We start from the raw sequence: 27,126 nt of genomic DNA, 5'->3' as shown, positions 1-27,126 counted from the left end.
ATTTGAGGTTAAACCTGACTGTCCAAGGGAAAATTGCATTCAATGTAAGCACTTTTGTTCCTAGTAGAGATGGTGTTTGTGAAAAGCACTATGTTGTAGAATTATGCAACTTTTGTCGAATGCATTTAGTTACAAATGTTTGTCTTTGCATAGATTTGATTGGTTTACACAATGTAAACCATACACAATTGTATTAAATGTATGAAGTCCATTGTTCAGAACCCTATAAAAGGGTGTGTTTGCTTGATGTAGGAGGAGATCATTTCCCACACATCTTAGGAGGAGAATCCATGCCAGGTTGCGCTTCCATTTCCTTACTTGGCATTTGATGATTTGCACTTTACTGAGTTCTTAATTGATTCTGCACTTTAACTAAGCTTTGCATGCTGATTTTAAGCTTAAATGATTTTGAATATGCAAAATCAATTCCTGTATGACAGAAAATTCCAAAATAAAACCTTCAAGGTTAAACTTCCTAGCCTGTCATCCTTGTAGGACCAAATGGGTTCTACTTATCGGTCTACTGAAATTGGCATTTAGATTGGCTATAATTGAAACGGGTCCAGCAGGGAGCACCAAAATCCGTATCAGGAATCCACTGCTCCTGTTCCATCAGGCACGCACAGCGTGCGAACAGTGATTTTGCACCATCACCTGAAAAACCACAGAGAGGAGGAGAAATTCAAGCGCGGCTTGAAGCACTGTTTGGCTTTCTCTTCCTCTTTGTCCACACTTCATCAAAACTTAGCTCACAGCTGCCTTTAGAAGACCAAAGAAAATCTGAAGACTCAGACACATCAGCCCCCACCCATAAACGTAAGAGGCTCCTCTTAGTCAACAATGCCCCATCCTCTCAAACAAAAATGGAGTCATGGAACAGCAAATTTGGAGCTAAAGTTGTGGAGACCCAAGCGCTACGAAGATGCTGAACTTTGTCAATTGGCCACCTCAGATCAGAGATAATGAAGTGAGAAAGATAACAATTACCACTGAGCCACAGGCTGCTCTCCTAGATGGAAGGGATGAAGTCAACACTGGGTTGATCAAGTGATAACTTTACAAAAGTATCAAGCGACTTTCTGTTGACTAATTACTTATATGTTGGGAAAAAATACTTACTAGTTACCTAGTTCCTTGCCAACGTCGGCCACAACAGGTATTTAGGCCAAATGCTACATTTAAAATACTGCAGCTGGCTACAACTACTTACAAGTAACACAGCTGCTAAAACCATGTTGTTTTTTTAAAGCCCATTAACTCATGTGTTTTTTATTTTTCTAATAAAAAAAAGGCCCGGTTGGTGCAGCACGTTGCTGTGTTTAACCCCATATAACAGCTCTTGCTCAAGTATTAAGAGGAGAAAACCTTCTCTGCAAACCTACATCCGAAAAGATATATTTGTGGAGGCTGCACCATCTGTGGGCACAGCCCCACTCACCTACCAAGGGGCCAAATATGGAAAATTAAAGCAAAATTGTTTGAGTTTTAGAAGAGTGCAGGTACCTACTGACAGTTTTATTACTAGTTATCAACAAAGTAAAAAGAAAGGGGGTTCAGGGGAAATGCTGTGAAAATATGGATTTCCTACAGTATGCAATATGGCCCTTCAAAGAGAGACATGGTATTCACATTAGGAAGCATAGACAGACATGGCACTACTTACCTAATTAGCATCTCTGTGAGCTTAGCAAAACCAACATAAGCCAACTCAAATGCTCCTCTGTGTCTTGACTGTAAAAGGTGGTGTTTAAAATATTCTCCCATATCTTTAACCTAAGGAAATAAGGTGGAAATAGTAAGCAGAGTACACCAAGTGATTAATTGCGAAAACAGGGACAGCTTTCGGCAAATGTAGATGCCACAATTTGGTGCACATAAGAATACAATCAAGTGATCACAACATAGAGCATTATACACCTTCCTATGTAAAATCAAAGCCTAAGAAAAGATTATTTACCTTTGATAACAGTATTTCTTGGTGGCCACTTTATCTTCACACAGATTCCTTGTCTCATGAATATCTCCAGGTGCCAAACTGGATCCGGAACATTTTCCATAAGCAATATCTCTCCTGTACTGCCAACCAGTTACCACACAACTCGGTGCATGCTAAAGTCTGCCCAAGAAGGGACAACATCTGCTGATGTATGGCACCACCTTTCATGCTGGTGTCAGATAAGGATCATAAATCCATGCCTAACTGAAGCATGCGAGGAGTAACTGCAGGAGCTTATCAACAGCAGACAATAGCACAGCCAGAATGAGAATTTCGATTCAATACAAAAAGCAGATCATCCACTCACTCTAACAGTGTTTGATCAATGGATTAGGAAACACTTTGCTTAGAATCCTAGCAGCGCAATCACTTGGTGGAAGAGGAGAACCACTTTGGTGAAAAGGGTGCAGAAGTGAGGAGAACCAGTGGTTTGTTTTTGAAGACATTAACAGAACCAACAGGGACTGCAACTCCTTGGCCCAACGTAATCACCACCAAATGTGCAGCCTAAAAGGTCAGAAACCAAACCAAACAACTGTGCACCAGTTCATACAGAGTTTTCATGAGACAAATCAATACAAAATCCCACTGGACAGGAACATATAAACAAAGATGTTTAAAAAAATGTGTTGCTAGAGGTGATCCACATGTGCAGTGTTAGGAGGACTGTGGTACAGGACACGCCCATCCTGCTGCGAAAGCAGAAATTTTCTACATGAGAGAGGAAGTGGCGTCTGGTTGCTGAGTTCCAACAGGTTGCGGAGTCAAATCCTCCTTGCGAAGGGCCGATTAAGACCAGCTGACCAATATCCTTTGGCAAATTATGCTGAACATTCAAGGACAGAGAAATGGGAGGCAATGCAGTAAGCAGTTCCTGCAACCAGTTTGGATGGAAAACATCTCCCAGGAAACCACAATAAGAGAAGTGTCAATTACATAACATGTGACACTCCCTCTTTAGAATTATGGCAAAGAGATTGATGCATGGCAGACCACCTGGGAGACGATCACGCCCATCACATCAGGATGGAGCTCCCATTCGTCATCCTCCAGGGACAGACCATTCAAGAAATCCGACTTGCCATTTAAAGTACCCTTCTAGATGAGCTGCTCCAAGGGAAATTCCTCTACCAACTGAATCAACGCGACCTCTGCTGTCAATGAAAGTATGAAGGATACCGACCGTCACTTTCAAGGAGCGGGTCAAGACTATTGGCATTTTGGAGCAACAGATGGAGCCCAGTATCTGTATGATAAGGAGAAAGATATCAACCTAAGAATCTTTAAAAATGTGCCTAAAATCCTGGTTGGGAATCTTAAGTGCGGCCGAAACCGAGACAAACATTCTTCCATGAGTGCGAACCTCTAAGCTCTGACTAGACGGACATAGGCTGATCCTCAAAGGAAGCTTTCACCTTCTCCTTAGCCTGAAATATGTTCTTGCACATAGAGGGTTAAGACAGCACATAACACCACTCAAAAGCAATGCCAGGGCCAACGTCAGGAGCAGCGCAGAAGAAAGTTGGGCTGGCGCCTTGGGAACGGTGGCTTCCAACAGAAAGAACACCACAGTCAGATCCTAGGGAGGCATTACGCTGGGAGGCATCTGGATCAGAGCTGCCAGAAACACTGAGTCCAAGGCATCTGGTATAATCTCCTTTAGAGCCACAAGGGCCCAGAGGGAGGGGGAGCACACACGAAGAGACCCAGAGCCTGCCAAAAGGCCTTCACCAGAGAAGGACTGGCAGATCGAGTCGGAAACTCCAGCTTAGGTTTCTTGAGGACAGAGACTGACTCCAAGGAATGCATTAGGGAACAGTGCAGCTGACTCACTCTCTGAACAGGGAGTCGAACAGTTTCCTTGAGGAAGAAGAGTACCTCTCTCTCTGATGGTTAAGACATCGAAATGCACATATCTATATCTAAATGGGCAGAGCCACTAACAGTCATGTGCGCAAACTGGCTGCACTTGAGACCTACTGCTCGAGAAAAACTTTCCAGATCCACTCTGCACCTTGAGATATTCATAAGGTGAGGAATCTTGGGGGAGAAATATCTCAGAACTTGAGCACTGCATACTTTGTGACATGGAGTCACGCTGTTACCTAAACTACGTGAGACAAACCTCAATATGCAAAACAGTTAGTCAGCTTGAACTATGCTAATGTAGGGATATTATTCATTGTATAAACAAAGATGCCACTGGTGAACACGTGTGTATAGTATGTTTTGTTTAAATGAAAATCCAATAAAGAACAATGAAATAATTTATTGCAAGGTGCAACATTTTAATAAGTCATCTACTAACCATTTATTAAATCTACTTCTCCCCTGCTCACTGTGCCTGAGTAGGGAACACTATTTTTAAAGGCATTTGATCGGTGAGAGGTCTTCTGCGTCATTGCAAAAAAAACAAAAATGTGTCCAATAGTGCCCTGTTAAAGATTAAACAATTATGTAAGAAACTACAAGATAAACGTTGTGGGTCTCAAAATCAATGTATTCCCAGAATGCACTTTTGAATAAATTACATTTAACAGGTATTTTCTTGTTACGGTGAGACATTGATCAATTGAATGAAAACCTAAGACGGAAGTGAAGGGGTGGGGGATCAAAGTGTCAATTAAGATATGTTACAGAAGTGAAGTTAAAATTGCAACAGAAGTAGAGGTCACCTGAGGTGTGTCAATTTCTGTGGGGGCGCATACATCCGTGCTCTTATGATCTCCCGAGGCCTGGGTGTCAGATAGTAATGTCCTGATGGTTTATAATGTGCAGTTAGGACATCTTAATGCAGGAACTGACAGACGTGCACCGAGAAAACTTCTAGAACTGGACAGACAGAGCCCAAACAGACATGTGGCGCCACCTGGCAGTTCTTGAGACCTACTGCTGGATCCAAAATTGCCAGATCCACTCTGCACCATGAGATATCCATAAGGTGAGGAATCTGCAGTGTGAAATATCTATCAGAATTAGAGCATAGCATACTTTGTGACATGCAGTCACCTCGTAACCTTAACCGCTGGCAACAAACCGCAATGCGCGAGAAGATTAGCCCGAACTGTGCTAATGTAGGGATATTATTCAATGTTTGAACCAAGACCATATCTGCGTTATCCACTGGTACAAAAGGTGTGTTTAATAGGTCTTGTTTAAATGAAAATCCAGCAAATAACAATGTAATGATTATAGTAAGGTGCAAAGTTTTGATTAATTATACACTAACCATTTATTAAACATACTTGTCCCCTGCTCACTAACCCAGCATAGGGAACTCCATTTTAAATGGCTTTGGAGCGATGCGAGCTATTATGGGTCCATCCCAAACTTCAACAGAAATGTACCCAATGCTGCATTTTTTAAGTTGCAGCAAATATTTACAAACTAAGTAGATACATGCTTTGTAGCTCAAGATCACTGTATTCACAATTGAATATCTTACATTTAAAATAAATGTTCTTGTTACAGTGAGAAATGGATACGTCGGATGAGAACTTAAGAGGGAGGTGATAAGGAGGGGGATGAAAGTGTCCATTAGTCGATCCTACAGAATTTAACATTGCAACACAAGTGAAGGTCTCCTGAGGGGAGTCATTTTTGTGGTGGTGCATCATTTTTGTGGTGGTGCATGAATGTGTGCTTTCATGATGTACCGAGTCTTGGGTGTCAGACATTAATGTTCTGCGGTAACATCAGTACAGTTTCCGAGGGACCCTTTTTAGCGTGATACAGGGAAAAGTGAGGACGCTGCTGGCGTATCAGCAAATGTTCTCCCTTGCATTCTGATGAATGCAGCTCTTAAGGTTTTCAGGAGCTCTCAAGTTCTGGCGTGTTGTACATCAGCTGGTGCAGCCCCTGCTGGAATTTCTGTGCATTCCCGGACACGTGTTTCTGGGTAACTACCCTTCTCCAACGGGAAGCAGCAGTTCAGATCTTGGGTGCTTGAAATGATGCTTGTATTTCTTTAGATAAAGTACGATTCCAAAGCGTGCAGGTGAAACTCAGTGCTTCTCAGCCTAATCAGTCCCAGAGAAGATAAAGAAATATAGGGGTGGGAAATCAGAGCATTGGGGTGGGGGCGGGGGGTACTGCAGGCATCTCAGCAAAAGTTCTCAATTCCACTCTGGTTATTGCAGTTCATGATATTTACATTAATTCATAACACCGATGGCAAAAACTTGTGAGTAACTGAAAACGAACTGCAACTACCACAATTGCCGTAGGATATTATCTGCTGGGAGTGTGCCGCCCCCGCCGCCGCCCCCTTTATGACTGCTGGGCTCCTCCTGAAATCCTAAGGCTGAGAAATCTTCATGGGATGCACCTGCAGCAGATGGCAGATTATTCCTCCGGCAAAGTCATTCACCAACACTTTGAAAGTCCAGGGTTTGGGAGGCCCGGACGTTACCATATTAAAGACATATTCCGGGATGAAACGTTAAGCATATTGTGAATGAAGCCATGTTGTGAAGGGAGGGGTTTAAAGGTCCTTGCCAAGATCGACCTGATTGTAAAGAAGGTATTAATGCTGGCAATGGTACTTCCCAGGTACTCTGTATGAAGTCATGACAGATATAAAGATTTGCTCCCGAGGCTATGAAGTGTTGTTTCTTTAGCCCCATATATTCCAAAACGTGCCGATGAATGCTGGCACGGTTCTACCAGGTCCCTTGATCAATTCCACAATACACACCAGCCCAGAATCCTAGCTTAGGGGTTGCGCTCTTATCGCTTGACATGGCTCTTGGTCAGGTTTCTGTGCCTCTTCCTAGAAAACTTAAAAACATTTACAGGACATGTACACACTTTGTTCACAGTGTACGGTTTCTGGCTCCGGACAAACACTTAACTCAGTTCTTTGCTTCCGGTCGAGAGGTTGGGCTATGTTGTGCAGTCTGTATGGGCTGGAACGCTGCTTTCTTTCCTCAGTGTTTTTTGTTACAAGTCTGTTTTATTTTGGAACAAAACCCCCTGAGAGGGGCACAGTAACACAGCGCTAAGCCCACAACCTCTATCCGAGGCCGGCCGTAAAGAATGTGCAATAGATTTCGCTTAGTCAGAGCATTTAACACAGCGCCTTGCCTACAACCCCAAAGGGGCCAGCCGCGTGGCTTAGGATAAGCTGTTAAAGTTGCTCAGCATTGGTAGAAACCCCAAAAACGGATCAGGGAGAGTGGGTGGGAAGTGAATAAACCCAGCACTTACGAAGGACCCAACAGAGGTCCATGAACACAGAGAGGAGCTACAGAGGAAAGAGGGAAAAGGAAAGAAAAGAGGAAAGAGGACAGAGACAAGAGGTAGAGGAGATAGCGCGCTAGCAGGTTGGGTGGGCTTGTCCGTGGATAAGGAGTGGCATTAGGCAACGAGGGTCGGCCTCTAGAGCTCAGTTGTTATGGAAGTCCCCTACGGGAGCAACCTAGTGGGATCTGTAGGGACGACAGCATCCTCAAAGAGATGTAGGGTCGGAGCCTAGCGGGCATGTGTCGTGCGTGCTCCATTGAGCACAAGTAGCGCACCAAGGGCTTCCAAACTGACTCAAAGCGGGTGTGGTGCAACTGGAGCCACGCCGTGAGGAGCTCCATTGCCAAGACGTGCCACAGCCGCACAAACCAGGAAGCTATGGGAGGTGCTTCACTCTTCTTCCAATACAAGGCTATGAGTTGCTTGAACGCACCCAGCATTTGTAGCGCTACAATCCAGTCACTTCGGGTTAGGGCCTTAAGGTTTGACACCCAACAGGATCGTACCTATGGCTTCAGGCAAGGGGAACCCCAACACCCCCCTGATGTGGCTAAGGACCTCCTTCCAAAAGACAGTAAGGAGCGGGCATGCCCACCCTATGTACACAAAGTCCCCTGTCGCAGTCCGACACCTCCAGCACAGTGGCGAAACATTGGGGAACATCTTATGAAGCCGCAGGGGAGTGTAATACCATTGAGTTAAAAGTTTATAAGCATTTTCCCCCTGCGGGATGCTCCGATATACCTTGGGGATGTCTCTCCACACCGCGTCCCACTGCGAGGGTGTAATGTCCGTTTCGACCGCTATCTGCCATTGGCGCTGATACGGGTGAATGGGTATGAGTGGTGGATGCTGTAGAATGTGATAGATTTGGGAGACCAACCGTTTTAAGCCCCCTAGGGTGCGCGCCAGGTGTTCGAAAGGGGTGAAGGCACGTGTGGCAGTTCGGTACATACTGTCTTCAGAGGCCCAATGACGCAATTGGGCATATTGCAGCTGTGCGGCGGGCTGCAAGAGGAACTCCTCACGACATTGATCAAACGTTTTAAACGAGCCCCCATCAAACAAGTCACAGAGCACCCTGCAGTCCCCCTGTACCCAGTTCTCAAATGCCTGAGTTTGATAGGCCGGCGGGAAGTGAGGGTTTGCCGCTATGGGGGTATGCGGGGACGGGAACGTAGTAAGACCCCTGGAGACAGCAGTGGCATCCCAGATGTCCAGCACCGTTTTCGTGGGCACTGCAAGGTACGCACTTCTGGACCGCTCGATGAAGCCATGGCAGGTCCCAAATGGTGCGCCCCGTCACCGCCCTGTCCATGTGTAGCCACCCTTTTTCACTCTCTCTTGCCCCCCACTCTATCACAAATCGGAGGTGTGCGGCCCAGTAGTAGTGGACCAAGTTGGGGCAAGCTAGTCCCCCCCTGTCTTGCGGGGCCATAAGAATTTTCTGGGAAAAACGGGAACGCTTACCACCCCAGATAAAGGATGTGAGCTCGCGCTGTAGGCTTCGTATGCAGTGCAGCGGGATTGGAGTGGGGAGGCATTGAAATACGTATAGGATTTTGGGGAGGATCGACATTTTGACTGCGTGGAGGCGGCCTAGCCAGGACAACATTAAGGGTTTCCACCGCCGCAGGTCTATCCAAAATCTCCTTTCGGCAGGCGCGCCAATTAACAGAGCTCCAGTCTTCAAGGGAGGGGGTCAAGGTGAGGCCCAGGTATCGGATATGGCGCTCAGCCCACTGGTAGGGCACAGTCCCCCTCAGGGCGGAGAGATCCTCCGCCGGGATGGTAAGATTTAGTGCCCAGGACTTGTCGTGGTTGATCTTGAGGCCAGAAGCTCTTTCGAAGAGACAGAGCGCCCTATGGACAGCTGGCAGGGAGTCCCGCGGGCGCGTGAGAGTAAGGATCAGGTCATCCGGAAACAGCACCACCTTGTTGTCCCGCCCACCGTGTGCTATCCCGTGGATATCCGAGTCGCGTCGTATCAGCTCCGCAAGAGGTTCCTCTGCAAGGGCAAATAGAAGGGGCGAGAGTGGACACCCCTGTCTAGTGCTCCTGTGAATCGCTAGTGGCATTGTTAAGTCTCCATTGACTCGAATACGAGCTTGGGGCCCTATATATGGAGCCATGATCCTTGCAATCATCTTCGGACCCAGCCCGAGTTTACGAAGTACCACCCTGAGGAAGGCCCAGTCCACCCGATCGAACGCCTTCTCTGCATCCAGGGAGAGAAGGCAGGCCAGGATTTTCCAGTGCCGCACCTTCCCTACAAGGTGCGCAAGTTTGCGAACATTGTCTGCCCCCTGGCGATCGTGGATAAATCGGACCTGATCGGGGTCCACAAGCCATTGCATATACGGGTCTAGGCGTTGGGCGAGGAGCTTAGTGTATATATTGAGATCCGTATTAAGCAAGGCGATAGGGCGGTAGGACGCACACAGTGCGGGGTCTTTCCCGGGTTTCGGTATTAACGCTATCTCTGCCATGCCCATGTCAGGGGATGGACTCACCTCTTCGGAGAAAGTATTATACAGCCGGAGGAGGTGAGGCCGAAGCTGGGTCTGAAATGTGCGATAGAAAGATAGCGGCAGGTATCCGGACCTGGCGTTTTCCCCAAAGGGAGGTCCTTAATCGCCGCCGTGACCTCATCCTTTGTAATGAGGCCTTCCAGCTCCGTTGCGTCCCCAGCCGGTATCGTCGGTCCCTCGTAGTCATCCAGGACGGCCGCCATCGCATCCACCGAGACAGGTTCTCTCCCGTACAGAGATGTATAGTAGTCCATAAATGCAGCCATGGATTTCTCCGAGACTGCTTTCGATCCGTCCTGCAGTTGGATACTAGTTTTGTGGGCCTTGGCAGCGCGTGCTCTCAGCCTTCCCGCCAGCAGTCGGCCTACCTTGTCGCCACCTTCAAAGTACTTTTGCTTCAAGGCCAACAGGACGCCTTCCGCCTTGTTGGTGCGCAGTAGTCTGAGTTGCCCTCTGAGAGTGGCCAATCTCCTCCTAGTGTCTCGTGACGACCGCTCCCGGTCCAGCACCTCGGCTTTCTTAATGTCCGCTGCCAACTCAGCCACCAGTTTGCAGGCAGCACGCCTGTGTGCAATCGCCAGGGAGGTGACGTGTCCCCGAATCGTGGCCTTGAAGGCGTCCCAAACCACCGGGAAAGGCATGTCCGGGTTGTCGTTAGAGGCAAAGTAAGCGTCTATGGCCTCCCGGATGCTATCTACATCGTCAGCGTCCCGAAGGACGCTCGGTGGGAAAGACCAACGGGCGACACGCATGGGACGCGCCGCCAGGTCCTGGAGACGCAGTTCCACATGGGCGTGGTCCGACAGAGAAATGTCAGAGATGGAGGATCCCAACGTGTCTCGGAGCAACTCCAGCGACGCAAAGAGGAAATCAATACGGGAGTAAGACCTATGGGTGTGTGAATAAAATGAATAGTCTCTAAGATCCGGGTTGTGATAGCGCCACACATCTAGTAATCCTAAGTCTGCAATCTGCTTGCGCAGTGCAGAGGACATCACCCCGGAAGCGTTAGAGGCAGCACCACAGCGATCCAAGTCTGATTCCCACACTAGATTGAACTCCCCTCCCAGTATCATATGCGGGTCTCCACAGGGTATCTGTTCCCTCAGGAGTGTCTGGAGGTAACGGTCTTGTGACTGGTTAGGAGCATACACGTTGCACAAAGGGAACCTGCGCCGTCCCGCATATACCGTAACCTTGAGGAAGCGCCCATCCCCACTCTTATAGGGTCTGGAGTCTCCCCGCCTGAAGCCAGCTCGGCATAGTATGGCCACCCCCGCAGTTTTAGTGTCCGCTGCCGCCCAAAACTGAAGGGGGTACTTGGGGTGGGCCATGCGGTGTGTCTCCCCCTGCAGTAGATGGGTTTCCTGAAGATAAATAATGTTGGGATGCTGTTGGAGGAGATAGCGCCAAACCTGCTTGCTCTTATTAGGGGAGTTCAGGCCCTTAACGTTAAGTGATAAAACCTTCAGGGTACTAGGTATAGTCGCAGCCATAGCAGATGTTGAGCAGGAACCGCCCACGCACCCCGCTCCCACCAGCGCAGGAAAAGGTGACCATAGGAGTCTGCCAAAGGATCGGCCCCCCACCCAGGTGACAGCCGCCACCCCAGCTCCACCCCTCCACCTGTCAGACCAGAGGAAAGGGACAGAGAGGAAGGCCAAAGAAAGGATAGCAAAGGAGACGAGAAGAAGAGAAAGAGAGGGAGAGAGGAAACAGCAGGAGGCCAAACACGCCTCAGATGTACCAAGGACAACAAAGGCCAACAGGGCCATTTCGGACTACCCCAGTCACCAGGCATCCTCTACCCAAGGGTTTGGACGCACTTAGGAATGTCACTCCCTATGGGGCAGCACAGGGGGTACCCACAGGCAGGATAGGAAACCTCGGCCCCGGTAGCCCCGCCGCTCGAACCAGAATCAGGGGCACCGCATATCTGGGCGGAGCATTTGGGCACATCAACGGCCATCACTCAGCCCCTCATGGCGAACCAGTCATTGTAATTCGAGTAGAGCCCCAACAGGTCCAGGCCCGCCACGGGAGCAGTGCCGGGGGGGCCCGCATGCTGAAGTCAGGGGCAATGGAGTCCCCAAGCGTAGGCCAGGGCATGACGTCACGGGGGCGTAGATCGCCTGTGTCACAAGGGGGCTGGTGTTCCGGCCGGCGACAGCACCAAGGTGCGGGAGTACAGGCATCACATGGGGCGACTGTGCAGGCAGCATGCCAAGACAGTATTGCGTGGTGTTAGGCAAAGGAGCGTCCCATAACGCCAGAAGGAGTCACGGAAGAGTATGTCCCGACATGGCCCAGGCCATGGGGTGGGAGGATGGGAGGTCTGGCCATCATGGTCGCCCTCAAGGGAGCGGATATGCGCTATGATGGCCTGCGACGCAGATTTCTCATCTACTGGTGGGGATCGACGGTGCCGCCTGACCCTGGTCCAGTCCGGGCGAGCAGGGACTCTCTCCTGATGACGTGATATTGAAGGGCTGTGGGCCGGCGATTCCGGCATCTTGAGGAGTTGCGCCGCCTCCTGATAGGACCGGAGGACCCTGCGCTTGTCCTCCCAGCGAAAGATGAGGGCAAAGGGGTGGCCCCTCTGGTAAGCAATGTTGAGAGCCCTCAACTTCTCCGTCACCGGCGAAAAGTTCTCCGCCGATGCAGAGTGTTTGGAGCCAGGTCCTGAAAAATCTGTATTTGATGGCCTCCGTAGGTGAGGTTGGGCTTGTCCCAGGCCGCTTTCAAGATGGCTTCCTTCTCCGTAAAGTAATGCACCCGCGTCAGGATGTCTGGAATGGGGCCCGCCCTACCCGCCGGTCCGTACACCCGAAGGGCACGATCCAAAGTCGGGGGGAGGCATCCTCGTCTCCCCACACCTCGTGTAGCAGTTGCGCCACGTAGGTCAGAATATCCGTCCCTTCCTCGTCAAGCGGAACACCACGGATTCGGAGGTTATTCCGGCGGCTTCTGTTCTCAAGGTCCTCCTGCTTAATCTCCAGTTCAATGTTTTGCTCTTCGAGGGCCGCCACTCTCTGCCACAGCTGTTCCTGGTCTTCCGTGCGCGCGTCGACTAGCTTCTCTAAGCCGTCCACTCTGTCGCTCAGCTCAGTGACCTCCTTGCGCATCTCCTTAACGCACGTTTGCACTTCCGTGCGCAAGGAGCCTATCTCCGTCTTAAGGTCAGACATGAAGGAGGCCATAAAGGCCTGAGTCACCGGTGGCGAGTCCGCAGCCAGCGACGAGGGGTCGTCAGTGGACGCCGTCGCCCCAGTCTTGCCCCACATAGCCATCACCGACGTGCCTTTAGCCGTCGTCGCCGGTTCCTTCTTGCCTCCTTTGGACCGTGTCATCGTCGGGCCTGCAGTTGAGAGCTACGTGCTCGTGCCCCCAGGTAGCAGCAGTTCAGTGACCAGTGACCAGGGCCCCCGTCCACCACAGGCCCAGGTGGAAGGCCCGCCAAGGGCGCCCTCGGGCAATGCAGGCAGAAGACAGGGCCCAGCAGTATAGAGCGGAGGTCAAGGCGCCGCACTCGGGGTAGAGAGGCGGGAAGCGGTGAGACAAGATGCGAGAGCACACACAGTTCAAAAAAGCAATGCCCCAAGTGATGCAGCGTCCCCAGCACCGCAATAAGAAGAGGCAGCCCGCTCTAGTGGGCCGAGGGAGGGACCTCCCCACCCTCGAGGGCCCGGGTCTAAAGGCGCCAGCAGTCTCCCCGGCCAGCCCCCCCACTCAGGCAGTCCAAGGTCACTCCACCGCACCAAGGGCAAGGTCTCCAAGTGGCAAAGTGCAGGGCAACCCCCAGCGGCAGGCAGCATCTCCCTCCACTGTCCGATAGCACGTCCAACACCAGGTCTCTGCAGGGCCCCTGCACCCCCATCAATTTTATGCCACCAGTCAGGGAGGGCAGACTGCAACTAGGTGAAGCTCAGCTGGATGTGACGGTGCGCCGCCGCTGTTGTCAGGATAGGGCACACCAGCCAGGGGATCAGCACAAGCTCCAGGGGGCCCGGTCCGATTCGCACCTCCCTCGAGGAGGGCTCCCAGTGCCCCACCGCTTCCCACCTTACAGGCCGCTTCACAGCTGAGACAGTCCGCCGCAGCTCCCCGCCTCCAAGACTCACGGGAGGGTGGCCAGTAGTCAGTCAAGGGCTCGGGGACTCTCAGTGTTCCCCGCTCTAGAGGGTCGCAGGGTTCCAACTCTCCCTCGCCGGGCGCAGCTGCCAGACCAGGTTCCAGTTCACAAGGGGGGAGGGACGCAGGGCGACAGGCCGAAGCCCGCCAGGGACACCAGGAGCGAGGGGGCGCCCCTCATGTGCAGCCGCACCCCCCGCAGCCCCCAGTGGATGCACCTCACCTCCGCACTCGCACCAGTGCCTCAGGGCTCCGCAGCCACGCAGCGATGCCACGGCCAGTCGAGTCTTCCACGGCGGGTAGGAGTCTAAGATGGCGGCCGTAACGGCCCGTCTCGTCGCTGCAGCGTCGCGACCCCTCGGTAGTCTAGCGCCTAGGGCCTCTGTTCCTTCGGGCCTCTCCACCCGCCTCCGGGAGCGTCCGACTCTGGGCTCAATGTGCGGCTGTACCGCATTCCCCCGGCAGGCCGGCACCAGGATTCCCCGCTCCAGCAGGCCTCTTCGCCGTTCACGGGGGAAGCCCGCCTCCAAGTCCGGCGCCCGCTCCAGGCACTGGACCACGATGCCTCCTCCGGCCGGGACCACCGACCGCTGTACCAGGCTTCTGCTCCGCAGCGCAAGATCAGAGCCCACGCCGCTTTGTAGATCTGTAGAGTGTAATGTTTCCTCTTTTTTTGGGGGGGGGGGGGGGGTGAAGGTCAATGACAGCAGGGGCAAAGCTCGCAGTGACAGTTAATGACACTCGGACACTTGTCCGGAAGTGACGCCTCCGTGCAGGCGCACCTCTTTTATTACTTCCCCGCGGGCCACGCCTGGCCTGCGGATGTATGGGTGCATGAGGGTGTAAACTAGACCGCTGACCATTACATAGAGTGTCACCCTGGAGAGGCAGTCCGGGCTTGGGGGGAAGGGACCGCCGCCGGCCCCTCAGTCAAGATGGTGGGCGCGACTGCCTGCCATAGCCCCGCCGTCACACCACTGCTTCACTGACAGCTCTCGAGGGTCCTGTCACCGCTCACCCAGCGCCCCACTCAGCCAGGGATCTCTCTCAGCCCCAGGGAGGGCGAGCAGCCCTCAAACTCCGCGCAAAATAGCTCATATAGGCAGCGGGGCACCGGAGCTCATCGGAGTCACAGCTTACTCCATTGCAGCTGAAGCCACGCCCCCGCCTCAGTGTTTTTAAGGTGCGTCGTTTAAGGCCTCACTCTTGCATGCAGGGTGAGGTGCGGTGCTTACTCCAGATGCAAACGGTTTTCAGATGAGCCACCATCTTGCGTGCAGTGTTCTGGTAGTGTACCCTTCCCCAGACTGTTACAAATGTCCTTTTCTTTGTTCCGGGTAACTTTTTTTCAGCTACTGGACTCCCGTTTTATTCCAGAATGGCTGCTTTCCAACAACACTAGAGTACCGGATCGGTTTCAGCACCGCTTTCTTCAGCCTTGTTTCACGTCTAGTGTAGGGGAGCTTCAGTGTGCGAGGCTATCCCCTTCCTGTCCGCAGGGGCAGCTCCTCTGTTTGAGCGGAGGAGCGTGCCCCAATAAGCAAAATGGCCCAAAGTTAGCCCCAGAGATGAAAAATAAAGGGTGATAAAGTTAATTTATTACCATTTTATTTTTCATCCTCCCTGTTCCCCACAGTGTCAGGACAGGATGGGGCTTGTTGCGTGGTATGAAATCAGGAAACGGGGTGTGCACGTATTCACTCTTGTCAGCCCTGTCAGGCTGACAAGAGTGAATACATTATGATTGTATAATCTGGAACATAACAAACATTGAAAAGTATTGAAAAAGAATAAAAAGACCACTGACGAATCTATCTCAAGAAATTTTTATTAAAGCAATTAAAAGAACGTGTTTTACTGAGTGCACGGAAGGGACACTGCTCCCGAGGGAAACAGCGCTAACCACGCTTGATGCATGGTAGCAGCAGGGATGAGGGTGGGCTGCCTGGGCACTTTTCAAAGTACGCATGTCCCTTTGGCCGGTCGTCTTGCCATGGCCATCCAGACATGCGCACTTTTAAAGCTATAACCCAGCTGTCTTAAGACAGATGGGCTAGAGCAAGTGTAGGCTCCAGTATCCTTGGGAGCGGCAATAAAGGCTGCTCCCTCCAATCCTGGCGCTGTTCTCATGCAGCATGGGAACAGCACCAGGTTTGGTTAGGAAGTTGTTGAGGGTCCTGGGCTGGAGGAGAAGATGAAAACTGGAACGGAGTGCAGAAAACGGTCATGCAGGTAAATGTCTTTTTAGGTCGAGCCTAGAGCAGTGCACATGCGCTGTTCTGCGAGACTTATAGGGGTTTTTAAAAGCTGACCACAAGCTCGTGCGTGATGGCCTATTGCTTGCGGTTACCCGCAGGCGCGCGCGCGCATTGTGCCATCTGTTGTGTCAGATTTCACACGTGTGCGCGTGAACACCACTCGTGGGACACTTCAGACTAGTCCCTATTCTTTCCACCAATAGTCCGTCTCTAAACCTCCTCTCTTCCTCCCGCCGCAAATGCAGGTTCAGCCGTTCGCCTTCCCCGTCGCTTGTTTTGAATGGCAGACTAGAGGTGCTACTAGCAAAAAGTTTACGTCACACCAAAACAGTCGCTTCTGTCACTATAGCAAGCACACTTTAAAAGTGTTAGGCTGACCTCAGTATGCCTGGAAGTTTTAGGTTTATCTTTACTTTGGTATTCTTGTAAAATATTGAAGGAATTAAGCATATTCAATCCTGGAACTTCTATAGTGTTGGCACTAGATGGCAGGAGCGACATAGCTTCTGTGCTCTTTTCCTACTGTTCGAATCTAGTTTGCCAGGAGTTGATCCCTCGAAAAAAAACCCTAACAGTAAAAATTTTCGCCACAACCTGCATTGGTTTATGTGGAGAACAATTATAAAGCAAATGACATGTTCGAAATTGAGTACATGGGGCCAAAATACACTTTATTACAAGCATAAAATACAAACATATTACACGCATAAATCACATACACCATCATAGTTCTTAGTAGTTTTAACTTGGCTCAAAAAAGAAATAAAAAAGGTTCAATAAACACCAAACAGTCTAGAACAAATTAGTCCATGTCAAAAGGGGGAAAGTAAAAGAGAGCGAAAAAAGATAGCCTTGGTATTAGATCACACTGTGTACAGAGTTGAGAGACAGCAGTTCCTCTGATGCAGTGGTTTGCATAAGTGCATGACTGGCGAGCATCAAACGTGGCATTCATTGCTACGCTAAACCAAGCTGCACGAATCACCGAGCGTGCCTATGGGGTAAAGCGCCGAGTATGAGTCTAATGTCAATGTCCTTTCCTCCAATGCCTTTGACCGATGGGGGCATTGCTTGGAGCATTCTATCATCGGGTTAATCACTGTGACATCCTCATCGCAGTGCCAACGTACACACTTTTTAGAGCCCTAATTGCGCAGTATTATAAGGTGCCGGTGGACGGTTGTGCATTAGGATGTATCACGTTTGTAGTACATAGAGGAGTTCTTTAACGTAAATGTCGAATTATGGCCATCTGCCCTTTGACATTCATTGTCTCCCCAATATAATATCTGATGGAGTCAGCAAGATTCGTGAAAATAATTTTCATAAAGTGTAGCTAAGTTAATGGACACGTTTTTCCGCTGATTCAGCCGGCAAATTTCATTTGAAACAAGTCTCCTGCATGAACTAACCACTCCCTCACACCCTCCTTCCCACACCTGATGACTTTTACATATTAAAGTAAGTTATAGTTATGGGGAAGGAATGAGAAGATCTAACGTTTAAATACTGAAAGGCCACTGAAATTCACCAGTTAAAGTTTAGCAAACTAGCTATAGTTTGTGCCCTCATCATTTACATCAACAAGGATGTCATTTAACCTGTCATGCTATTCTCATTACTCGATAGAGCTTCCTATCATTTTAACACAAGCATTGGCATAGCCAATAGGTCTCGCCTTTGGGAACGTATAAGTGTTTAGTTATGCAGCACGATATCCTTGGTGCAGCAACATCAAGTGGTGCATGGCTAAACACTTATAAGGTCCCAAAGGCGAGACCTATTGGCTATGCCAATGCTTGCTATATTTTTTCTTTATCTTTCCACCCACTTGCCCGCCCCACCACTTCTCTGGTGCTTCCTGCAGCGACTGCTGTGTACTGTATGCCTTTCAATCCATGACATTCTATATTTTCCTTGCTCCATTGCCTCAGCCCAAGTTCACAGAGAACCATCCTAGTTTCCTCTGGTGCCCACCGCCCCCAGCTCTTTCATTTTAGTGTGAATTCTCTTAGTGTAGGTTCCATACATCAAGGTTTTAGAAAACACCCTATTTTCGGAGTTGAAATGTTAATCTGAGGCCATGTGGGTTTTAAACACACAGAGTAGGAGACACAGATGACAGCAATGGACAGTAGAAGAGCAAGACCAGCTGAGGGAGATGAGATGGAGACCAGCATCGATTCAGCAAAGCTGGGAGAGGAGGGGAGAGAAGGAACACATTCGAAAATGATACAGGAATGACACTGAACATAGAAACTAAAGAGGGGATCAGTACAGAAAGCACTGCCGAGACCAAACAATACAAGAACAGAGAAGTTGACTAAAGATTAAAGTGAAGAGCGCACACTTATCCTGGCCAACACACAGAGAACAGCTGCGGATCAAACAGGATACAAGGCGAGACAGGTACATACATACATACATACATACATGAATAAAAAAAAAAGGAGGTAGCAGACATATTTGTGAGGTTATATAGTTGAACCGATCTGTCTAGATGAAATGTTTAAATGTGGCTCTTGCAGGTGAAACCTACAATAAGAGGATAAGTGGGAACAACAGAATAAGTGGTGAATGAGACAGAGTGAAATAGGAAGCCATGCTGAAACTGCATAGAAGACCCTCTCTGCTGATGGAGGGTTAGGGAGCCTAGTCACCCGCACAACGCTTCACTGTAGATAGAGCAACTGAAAGGAGTGAGTGAAGACACAGCTGGAAGATGGAAGGAAAGCAAACATGAGATCACTGAGAGGCGGACACAAGAGTGCAAGATGGTCAACGGCAGCAGGTAAGTCCACAACAAAGGAGAGTTTATGTGTATTTTAAGATTGTATGGGGGTCTCCCTGGAAGAACAGCAGCACAGAAGAGGTGTGTGCTTTACCATACTTCCCAAGCTCTTCAGAAATCATTTCCGGCCTGACAATTTTTAATGCAGATGAAAACTGGGGGGGGGGGGGGGCTTGGGGGTGTTTCTTAGCTGTGAACTTTACTGCCACGTGCACATTGAAACACCTCAACATTTGACCAGATTTTGCTAGTCTAAACTTGATATTTCGTGCTAAATTTAATTTAGATTAGTACTGGGAAGCACCTACCTCCTTCAAAGTGTAACCAAGCTCGAAAGGAGCACAGAAAATATCCTATTTGTCATGAGGCCCTCCGTGTTAGTATTGATCCCTTATGTACTTATAATTTTGGCCAGCAACTTGCCCACGATCAACCAATGCAGTCAAGGTGGGATGCCAGAAACATCCAAGACTACAATAACCACATAGAGTCAGATGTAGGTAAATCTGAAATACCGATTTCTTAATAGCGAATTTTACCGATTCGCTATTAAGAAATCGGTATTTCCTATGTAGGCAAAGATTCGGTAAAAAATACTGAATCTTTAATATTCCTGATTACCGAACCGGTAATTGAGATTCGGTAATAAGGAATACCTACCCATTCATTTCTATGGGCTTGGTGGCCCATAGGAATGAATGTGAAGACATTCACTATTAGCGATTCGTTATTACCGAATCGCTAATAGTGGGAGCACTTTCAAGGATGCCAGAATGTCAAAAGGACACCCTGTTGCACCCCTGAAATGTGCATTAGTGCACATGTGGCGCACATACATGCCCTAAGGGCAAGAATGTGTGCCACATGGCACTAACAAAAAACAAAAAAGTGATTTTTTGGTGGTAATTACCGATTTCTAAAGGGTCAAAAGCACTCTTTAATGTGCTTCCTAAGTATTACCAATTCTTTAAATGCAACAGCAATAAGGAATCAGTATTTACCGAGTCCTTATTTACTGAGTCCTTGCCTACATTAGGAATGCCTAAATACCGGTCGGTAATGCTGAAATTTACTGAATTTCGGCGTTACTGACCGGTATTTAGCCACCTACATATGGCCCATAGTCACTAGAACACATCTCCGAGATAAAGGCTTGCTATAATCTGGACAAATTAATAGAATTTTTATAGACGCTTGTAGGGAGGAGGAACAGCCAGACAGGTGTTTGCCTGATGTTTGATTAAAGGTGCCCTAGTCCTGCTGTCTTTCTTGTAGGCCTTGCAGTCAACAGTGATAATATTTTTAGCACATGTCATTGATTTTTACCACCAGCAGGCAGTGCCAGGGTAGTTCACATGAACATCAAAAAGATGAGATATAGTCAGTTAGCAAATGTACATGTCAATATGAATGAATTAATGAACTGTATAAAGTGTGTAATTACACGTGTCCTGACGCTAGGAAGGAGGCAACACGTCATTATGGGTTAGGTTCGAATTTTTATAAAGCACATACATTCACCAGGGAGGGTATCTTGGCACATGCTAGATTAGGAGAAACGGATACTAAGAGGATCTAGGAAAAAAACAAAATCTTCAAAGAGTCCCTGAACTTCCACAGGATGTTGTACTCTTGGCGTTAGGTAAGGAGCGGTAAATCCCATTTAACTGCACCAGCCGCAAAAAAGGCCTGACAACCTAAGAAGCTGGCACCTACAACAAACACAAGACTTCATCAATGAAAATGTTAAAGCAAGACTTGAACCTTTAGCCCTCGCTCTTTCCAGAGCAGGCATCACTTGGCAAATTGGTCTGGTCACTTGACTAAAAAAGAAATACATCAAACAAAGTCCCAATTCTGGAAAGTGTCCCCTTATAAGCACAAAAAAGTAAAGGGGAAGAGAAATAGGAAGCATCGAAAGGTAAAAATTAACAATAGGGAGGATCATAATTTTAATAGTAGCTAATCTCCCCCACCAAGATAAAAATAAAGGAGACCATCGATCTATAAGAGAGGAAAGCTTGGTAGAATATCTTTATGATTAATGTTAATAGTCTCTCTAATATTATTAGTATAGAGGATACCTAAACATTTGATACTTTTAGGATTCCTTTCAAAACCAGAGCCGTGAAACATATGAGGAAGACAAAACTTATTGAGGGGTAACACTTCAGATTTATCTATATTCAATTTATAACCTGAGACTAAAGAATATTCATTTAATAAGGAGAAGAGTGCAGGTAAAGAAGAGACTGGGTTAGAGATATAGAGTAAGATATCAGTGTATGCAGTGAATTTGATATCAATGTTCTTATATGAAAAACCAGTATAGGACGTTGAGAGTCGAATTCTTTCTAGGAAAGGTTCTAAAGCTAAAATAAAAAGAAGGGGAGATAGGGGACAACCTTGTCTGGTACCTTGATGTAGAACCCAATGACTCTTAATATTTGCATTTCAATAATCCTTTCTTCTCGCTATCACTGGGCTTTATTTGTGTCCCAAAAAGTTACAATTCCTTTTTTGCGGTTATTCCAAATTAAATCTTTCACTTTAAAATAAGATGTGCCTATTCACCAAATTACCAAAGTATTTCGGCCATGCCAGATGCCCTTCATTAGGGGAAAACTGCCCCACTCCTTGAACCATAAAAACAATGTGTTCTGTTATGCAAAATATTCTATCATAAGAAATGACAAGTCTATAACAAGACAACCAGTACCATAAATGCACCTAATGCAACCAAAGCCTATTAAAATAACAGATACTGTTAAGACCATCGCACACAGAGGTTTTCACTTGTTTTTTTAAACAGGCTGTAATTTGATCATATGTTTTTGTGTCACTATCATACTAATATTACAACACACTTCAAAGCCGTAAACGTATTATCACCTGTTACAAATTGGAAACGCGTGATCCATCTGACAGGACAAACCACATCCAGTCCATGCCCCTTAAAATGTGTGGGAAGCTCTGAGACACTTTAAAAATAGAAAAGAATTCAATACATTTTGTGGGGGTTGCTAGCACTAAATTATCGAAATAAAGGATCAAATTACCTGTGTGGCCTGTATCACACTAGGCCTGAGGAAGAACAGAGCCTGAAAGATTGCAAGCCTCGAGTCCCTCTTGTAGAGGTCTGTAAACTAACAGAAGAACCCTAAGAGCATCAAAGGAGTAATTTCATCTGATTCTATGTATAGTAAGTAGGGGAGGGCGACGAATTCCACAACGCCGGCAGAATCTGCAGAGTTTTGCCCACTCCGTGTGGAGTTCCGCAAAGCGTAGGTTTTCCAATTTTATTTATTTATTTGTTTGTATAGCGCTAGAATCGACCCCCAAGGGGTATCTCTGCGCTTCAGCGGAACATGAGGGTAGCGGAGTGACTCCAGTAAGTTAGTAGGTGAGGAAAAGAGTGGTCTTGAACTGCTTCCGGAATTTTAGATGTCTAGACACTGCCTCAGGGGCAGCGGCAGCTCGTTCCAGTAGCGAGGGCCCAGATGGGATAAGGCCCTTCCTCCTAGTCTTGCTCTTCTTACTCGCGGCACCACCAGCAGGTGTCTAATGCTCGAGCGGAGGGATCTCGAGGGGGCATAAGGCATGAATTTCTCAGAGAGGTATGAGTTAAGCAATGAAAGAACAAAGCGTTTGGAGGAGTGCCTGAGGGATTTTAAAGACCAGACAAAGACACATTCCCTAACTAAGTGCAGAAAAACAAAAAGTGTCAGAGGGTCTATAAGGTCAATGTGTGGTTCATTGAACTAACAGAACAGTGTCAACTCATCTAACAGTGATAACGAATATTGGTGGATACCAGTGAACACTCACAGGATATCCATCAGTCACCACACGGAACCGCCCTTCATCATTTGGCATTCCTATTGGCCACCGAAAATTTCTTGGTACACCACTGGCTCAAAGAGGGGGGTCAGTTGGTATAACCTCCCAAGAGACAGGTGATGGCCAATGGTGGTAGAGTGTCACAGACTACCCATCAATTTAGTTAGTGGGTGACTGATTTGCAGTGCTGTGAGAAAGGGTGTGTGAAAAAAGTGAGTGAAAATATATAAAATTGGGTGAGGGAGCAGAAATAAGACAACTTTATTAGGTTCTATGCTCACTCCGCCAATGTTAAAAAAGCAGCATAGGTAGATTTAACAAATATCTACTCTGATATCAAAATGGAGACCACAACTTTATTAGGTTCTATGCTCACTCCGCCAATGTTAAAAAAGCAGCATAGGTAGATTTAACAAATATCTACTCTGATATCAAAATGGACCATTTTGATATCAGAGTAGACATTTGAGGCGTCCTAATGGGGACCCACAAGGACGCCTGCTTTTGCTGCTGACTGCGAACTTTACAAGGACGCCTACTTTTGCTGCAGACCACGGACTTCTCACCACAGCTAGCGGAACCCGCTTCGCGGGTCCCGCGTCGCAGGAGGGGGTAAACCGAGGCTGTGGTCTGTTCTCTGCTGGGCGGTGAGTGTGCGACAGGGCTGCGAGCTGCAACCCGGACTCAGTCTCCCAGGAGTCCCAGGTTGTCCAGGCCGTTCCAGCTGGCCCGCTCTCCCTGACCGCCCCGCCCAGCCCCACCCGCCTCATAACCGGCAGTGATCTCCATCCACCTTGGGACCCACAAGGACGCCTGCTTTTGCTGCTGACTGCGGACTTTACAAGGACGCCTACTTTTGCTGCAGACCACGGACTTCTCACCACAGCTAGCGGAACCCGCTTCGCGGGTCCCGCGTCGCAGGAGGGGGTAAACCGAGGCTGTGCTCTGTTCTCTGCTGGGTGGTGAGTGTGCGACAGGGCTGCGAGCTGCAACCCGGACTCAGTCTCCCAGGAGTCCCGGGTTGTCCAGGCCGTTCCAGCTGGCCCGCTCTCCCTGACCGCCCCGCCCAGCCCCACCCGCCTCATAACCGGCAGTGATCTCCATCCACCTTGGGACCCACAAGGACGCCTGCTTTTGCTGCTGACTGCGGACTTCACAAGGACGCCTACTTTTGCTGCAGACCACGGACTTCTCACCACAGCTAGCGGAACCCGCTTCGCGGGTCCCGCGTCGCAGGAGGGGGTAAACCGAGGCTGTGCTCTGTTCTCTGCTGGGCGGTGAGTGTGCGACAGGGCTGCGAGCTGCAACCCGGACTCAGTCTCCCAGGAGTCCCGGGTTGTCCAGGCCGTTCCAGCTGGCCCGATCTCCCTGACCGCCCCGCCCAGCCCCACCCGCCTCATAACCGGCAGTGATCTCCATCCACCTTGGGACCCACAAGGACGTCTGCTTTTGCTGCTGACTGCGGACTTCACAAGGACGCCTACTTTTGCTGCAGACCACGGACTTCTCACCACAGCTAGCGGAACCCGCTTCGCGGGTCCCGCGTCGCAGGAGGGGGTAAACCGAGGCTGTGCTCTGTTCTCTGCTGGGCGGTGAGTGTGCGACAGGGCTGCGAGCTGCAACCCGGACTCAGTCTCCCAGGAGTCCCGGGTTGTCCAGGCCGTTCCAGCTGGCCCGATCTCCCTGACCGCCCCGCCCAGCCCCACCCGCCTCATAACCGGCAGTGATCTCCATCCACCTTGGGACCCACAAGGACGCCTGCTTTTGCTGCTGACTGCGGACTTCACAAGGACGCCTACTTTTGCTGCAGACCACGGACTTCTCACCACAGCTAGCGGAACCCGCTTCACGGGTCCCGCGTCGCAGGAGGGGGTAAACCGAGGCTGTGCTCTGTTCTCTGCTGGGCGGTGAGTGTGCGACAGGGCTGCGAGCTGCAACCTGGACTCAGTCTCCCAGGAGTCCCGGGTTGTCCAGGCCGTTCCAGCTGGCCCGCTCTCCCTGACCGCCCGCCCAGCCCCACCCGCCTCATAACCGGCAGTGATCTCCATCCACCTTGGGACCCACAAGGACGCCTGCTTTTGCTGCTGACTGCGGACTTCACAAGGACGCCTACTTTTGCTGCAGACCACGGACTTCTCACCACAGCTAGCGGAACCCACTTCGCGGGTCCCGCGTCGCAGGAGGGGGTAAACCGAGGCTGTGCTCTGTTCTCTGCTGGGCGGTGAGTGTGCGACAGGGCTGCGAGCTGCAACCCGGACTCAGTCTCCCAGGAGTCCCGGGTTGTCCAGGCCGTTCCAGCTGGCCCGCTCTCCCTGACCGCCCCGCCCAGCCCCACCCGCCTCATAATCGGGCTCCTCCCCTTACTCTACCTTCAGTACATTTTCAGCTGAGTGTTCAGCTGCGCGGGAGGGCGCCGGGAGAAGCCCGGGACAAGGGCGGGACCGTCTGTGGCCGTCAGGGGCCAAAGGAGGCCGGGCTGGGCCATATCTCTTACCTTTACTTTCAACTCCTATCCTGATTAAGGTGATGCCCTCACCGGCACCACGCGAAACTCCATCAAGAGAGGGGGGCAGCAACACAGGGACGTTGGACAATTACTTTAAATCTGCCAAGGGAGACGCGGGCAAAGAAAACTCTCTGGAGAGACGTAGGGCGGAGCGGCGGCGCTCCATTGAATCCATGAAGAGCAAACCTTTGACTGAGATCATCCCGTACCCTATTTCCCAAGAGGAAGGTACGCCCCCCAATAGCTTAAATCCCCCGACTCTCGAGGATTTCCCCCTCTTACTTCGGGAAATTCCTAGCTCCCCTGGGTTGGTGCCTGGAAAGCTTAGAGACACAACTCCTCCCACGACATGTGTTACCCCCGTTAATTTAGTTACCCAAACTCCCCCTTTGCATGTAACTAAGAAAAGCAGGCCAAAACAAAGTGTTGTGGTGGAGTTGCATAGGCCTCCACCTAGCAAACGCAGTAGGAAGTCAATGGGGGGGCGGGGGAAAACCAAACTATCCCATCTAGATTTTGGCAAAAAACATATAAACGCACTCCAATCTGGGAAGGATAATGAGACTGTGACTATCGCTCTTCCCTCCAAGGCCCAAAGTTCAAACATAGCTGATACCAACAACGATCCAGTGGCCAATACATCTAACACAAACCCCCTCTCACATCTATAGGGAGTACAGAATTCCTATTTCGTTCCCTTTTGCAGCCCATTAGCGATAGCCTGAAAAAAGTTGAGATTAGGCTCACTCTACTAGAGACATCTCTTACTACCTTGAACACCTTAGTTAGTAAGCAATCCAAAAATGTGGGACCTCTTCTCCCCGCAGGAAACCCTCCTAAAATAGGAGCCCCACAGGGTGCCAGCAAAGTCCCCTCTCAGAGTGTCCCAACTGCCCCCCCCCCCTGCAGCCACTAATGTCTATTTCAGTCCAGGCATCGCGCAGTAATTCAACCAATAGGCCTTTTCAACCAAAAGACCCTGCCCATCAAAGTTCCCAGATAGGGATTAATGATGGCCACCAAGAAGCCGGCAGTGCCCCTTTACTCTCCCCGGGCCGGCCAGCCCCAAGACCACGGAGACCAGATCTGCCGCCAGAAGCTAATAGTCTAACGGTGGTCCTAGCAGGTGCCCCCCATCTAAGATCAGGGGAAAATGAAGACTACCAATCCCTAAAGAGAAAGGTCATTAAATGGCTAAATTGGAACCGACCCCTACCATCTCATTTTAATAATGAGATTATTATGGTTAGAAGGGTCCCTTGGTTAGGGAAGACCAGAAAAACAATAATAGGGGATTGTATTTTGGTAACTTTTAAAGATCCGGGCACTGTTCTGCATATCTGTGAAGGAATAAATAGATCACTGGATTCCACTATTCAGACCCTTCCAGTATCCTTCTTTTTCCCCCCTATTCGCATGCATTATGCTCCACCACATGATGAATGGATAAGGGTGGAACATAGACGCAGACACAAGGATTATGTACAACGCCCAAATCTTCAATTGCCGGACACACCCTATTCTCATTTTAACCGTTTCAATTGCTTGAATGGCCTGGATGGGGTTGATTGACTTTCCGCTCACAAGCCAGTGACCCGGGATTGCAGCTCCTGCAGACCTTTCGAGCCATCTACCCCGATTGTTGGTAAAACCATTGGTCCTCTGAACGATCCAGTGTTTCTGGATAATGGCACCAGCAGACTTTCTGATCTATCTGCCCACAATATTGACAATGCCTCCGGAATACTGAATGAGTCAATATTTGTGGAGAACGGCTCCTGTAGACTTTCTGAGCCATCTGCCCCTTCTGTTGGTAATGCGTCAGAACT

At 49.4% G+C, this 27,126-nt stretch overlaps 1 protein-coding gene across 1 annotated transcript in view; it reads right to left on the bottom strand.

The window, feature by feature from the left end:
* Positions 1-27,126, bottom strand: part of THADA (THADA armadillo repeat containing) — a 1,588,234-nt gene that overhangs the window by 1,162,028 nt on the left and 399,080 nt on the right. Inside the window, exon 23 of the mRNA XM_086927803.1 lies at positions 1,664-1,773. Coding sequence (XP_086783929.1) covers positions 1,664-1,773 — 110 coding nt within the window. The remainder of the gene's footprint in view (positions 1-1,663; positions 1,774-27,126) is intronic.

Source organism: Lissotriton vulgaris, chromosome 6 (assembly GCF_964263255.1).
Source record: "Lissotriton vulgaris chromosome 6, aLisVul1.2, whole genome shotgun sequence".
Taxonomy (NCBI): Eukaryota; Metazoa; Chordata; class Amphibia; order Caudata; family Salamandridae; genus Lissotriton; species Lissotriton vulgaris.
Note: the sequence above shows the minus strand (reverse complement) of the source record. Positions and strands in the feature narration are given on the sequence as shown.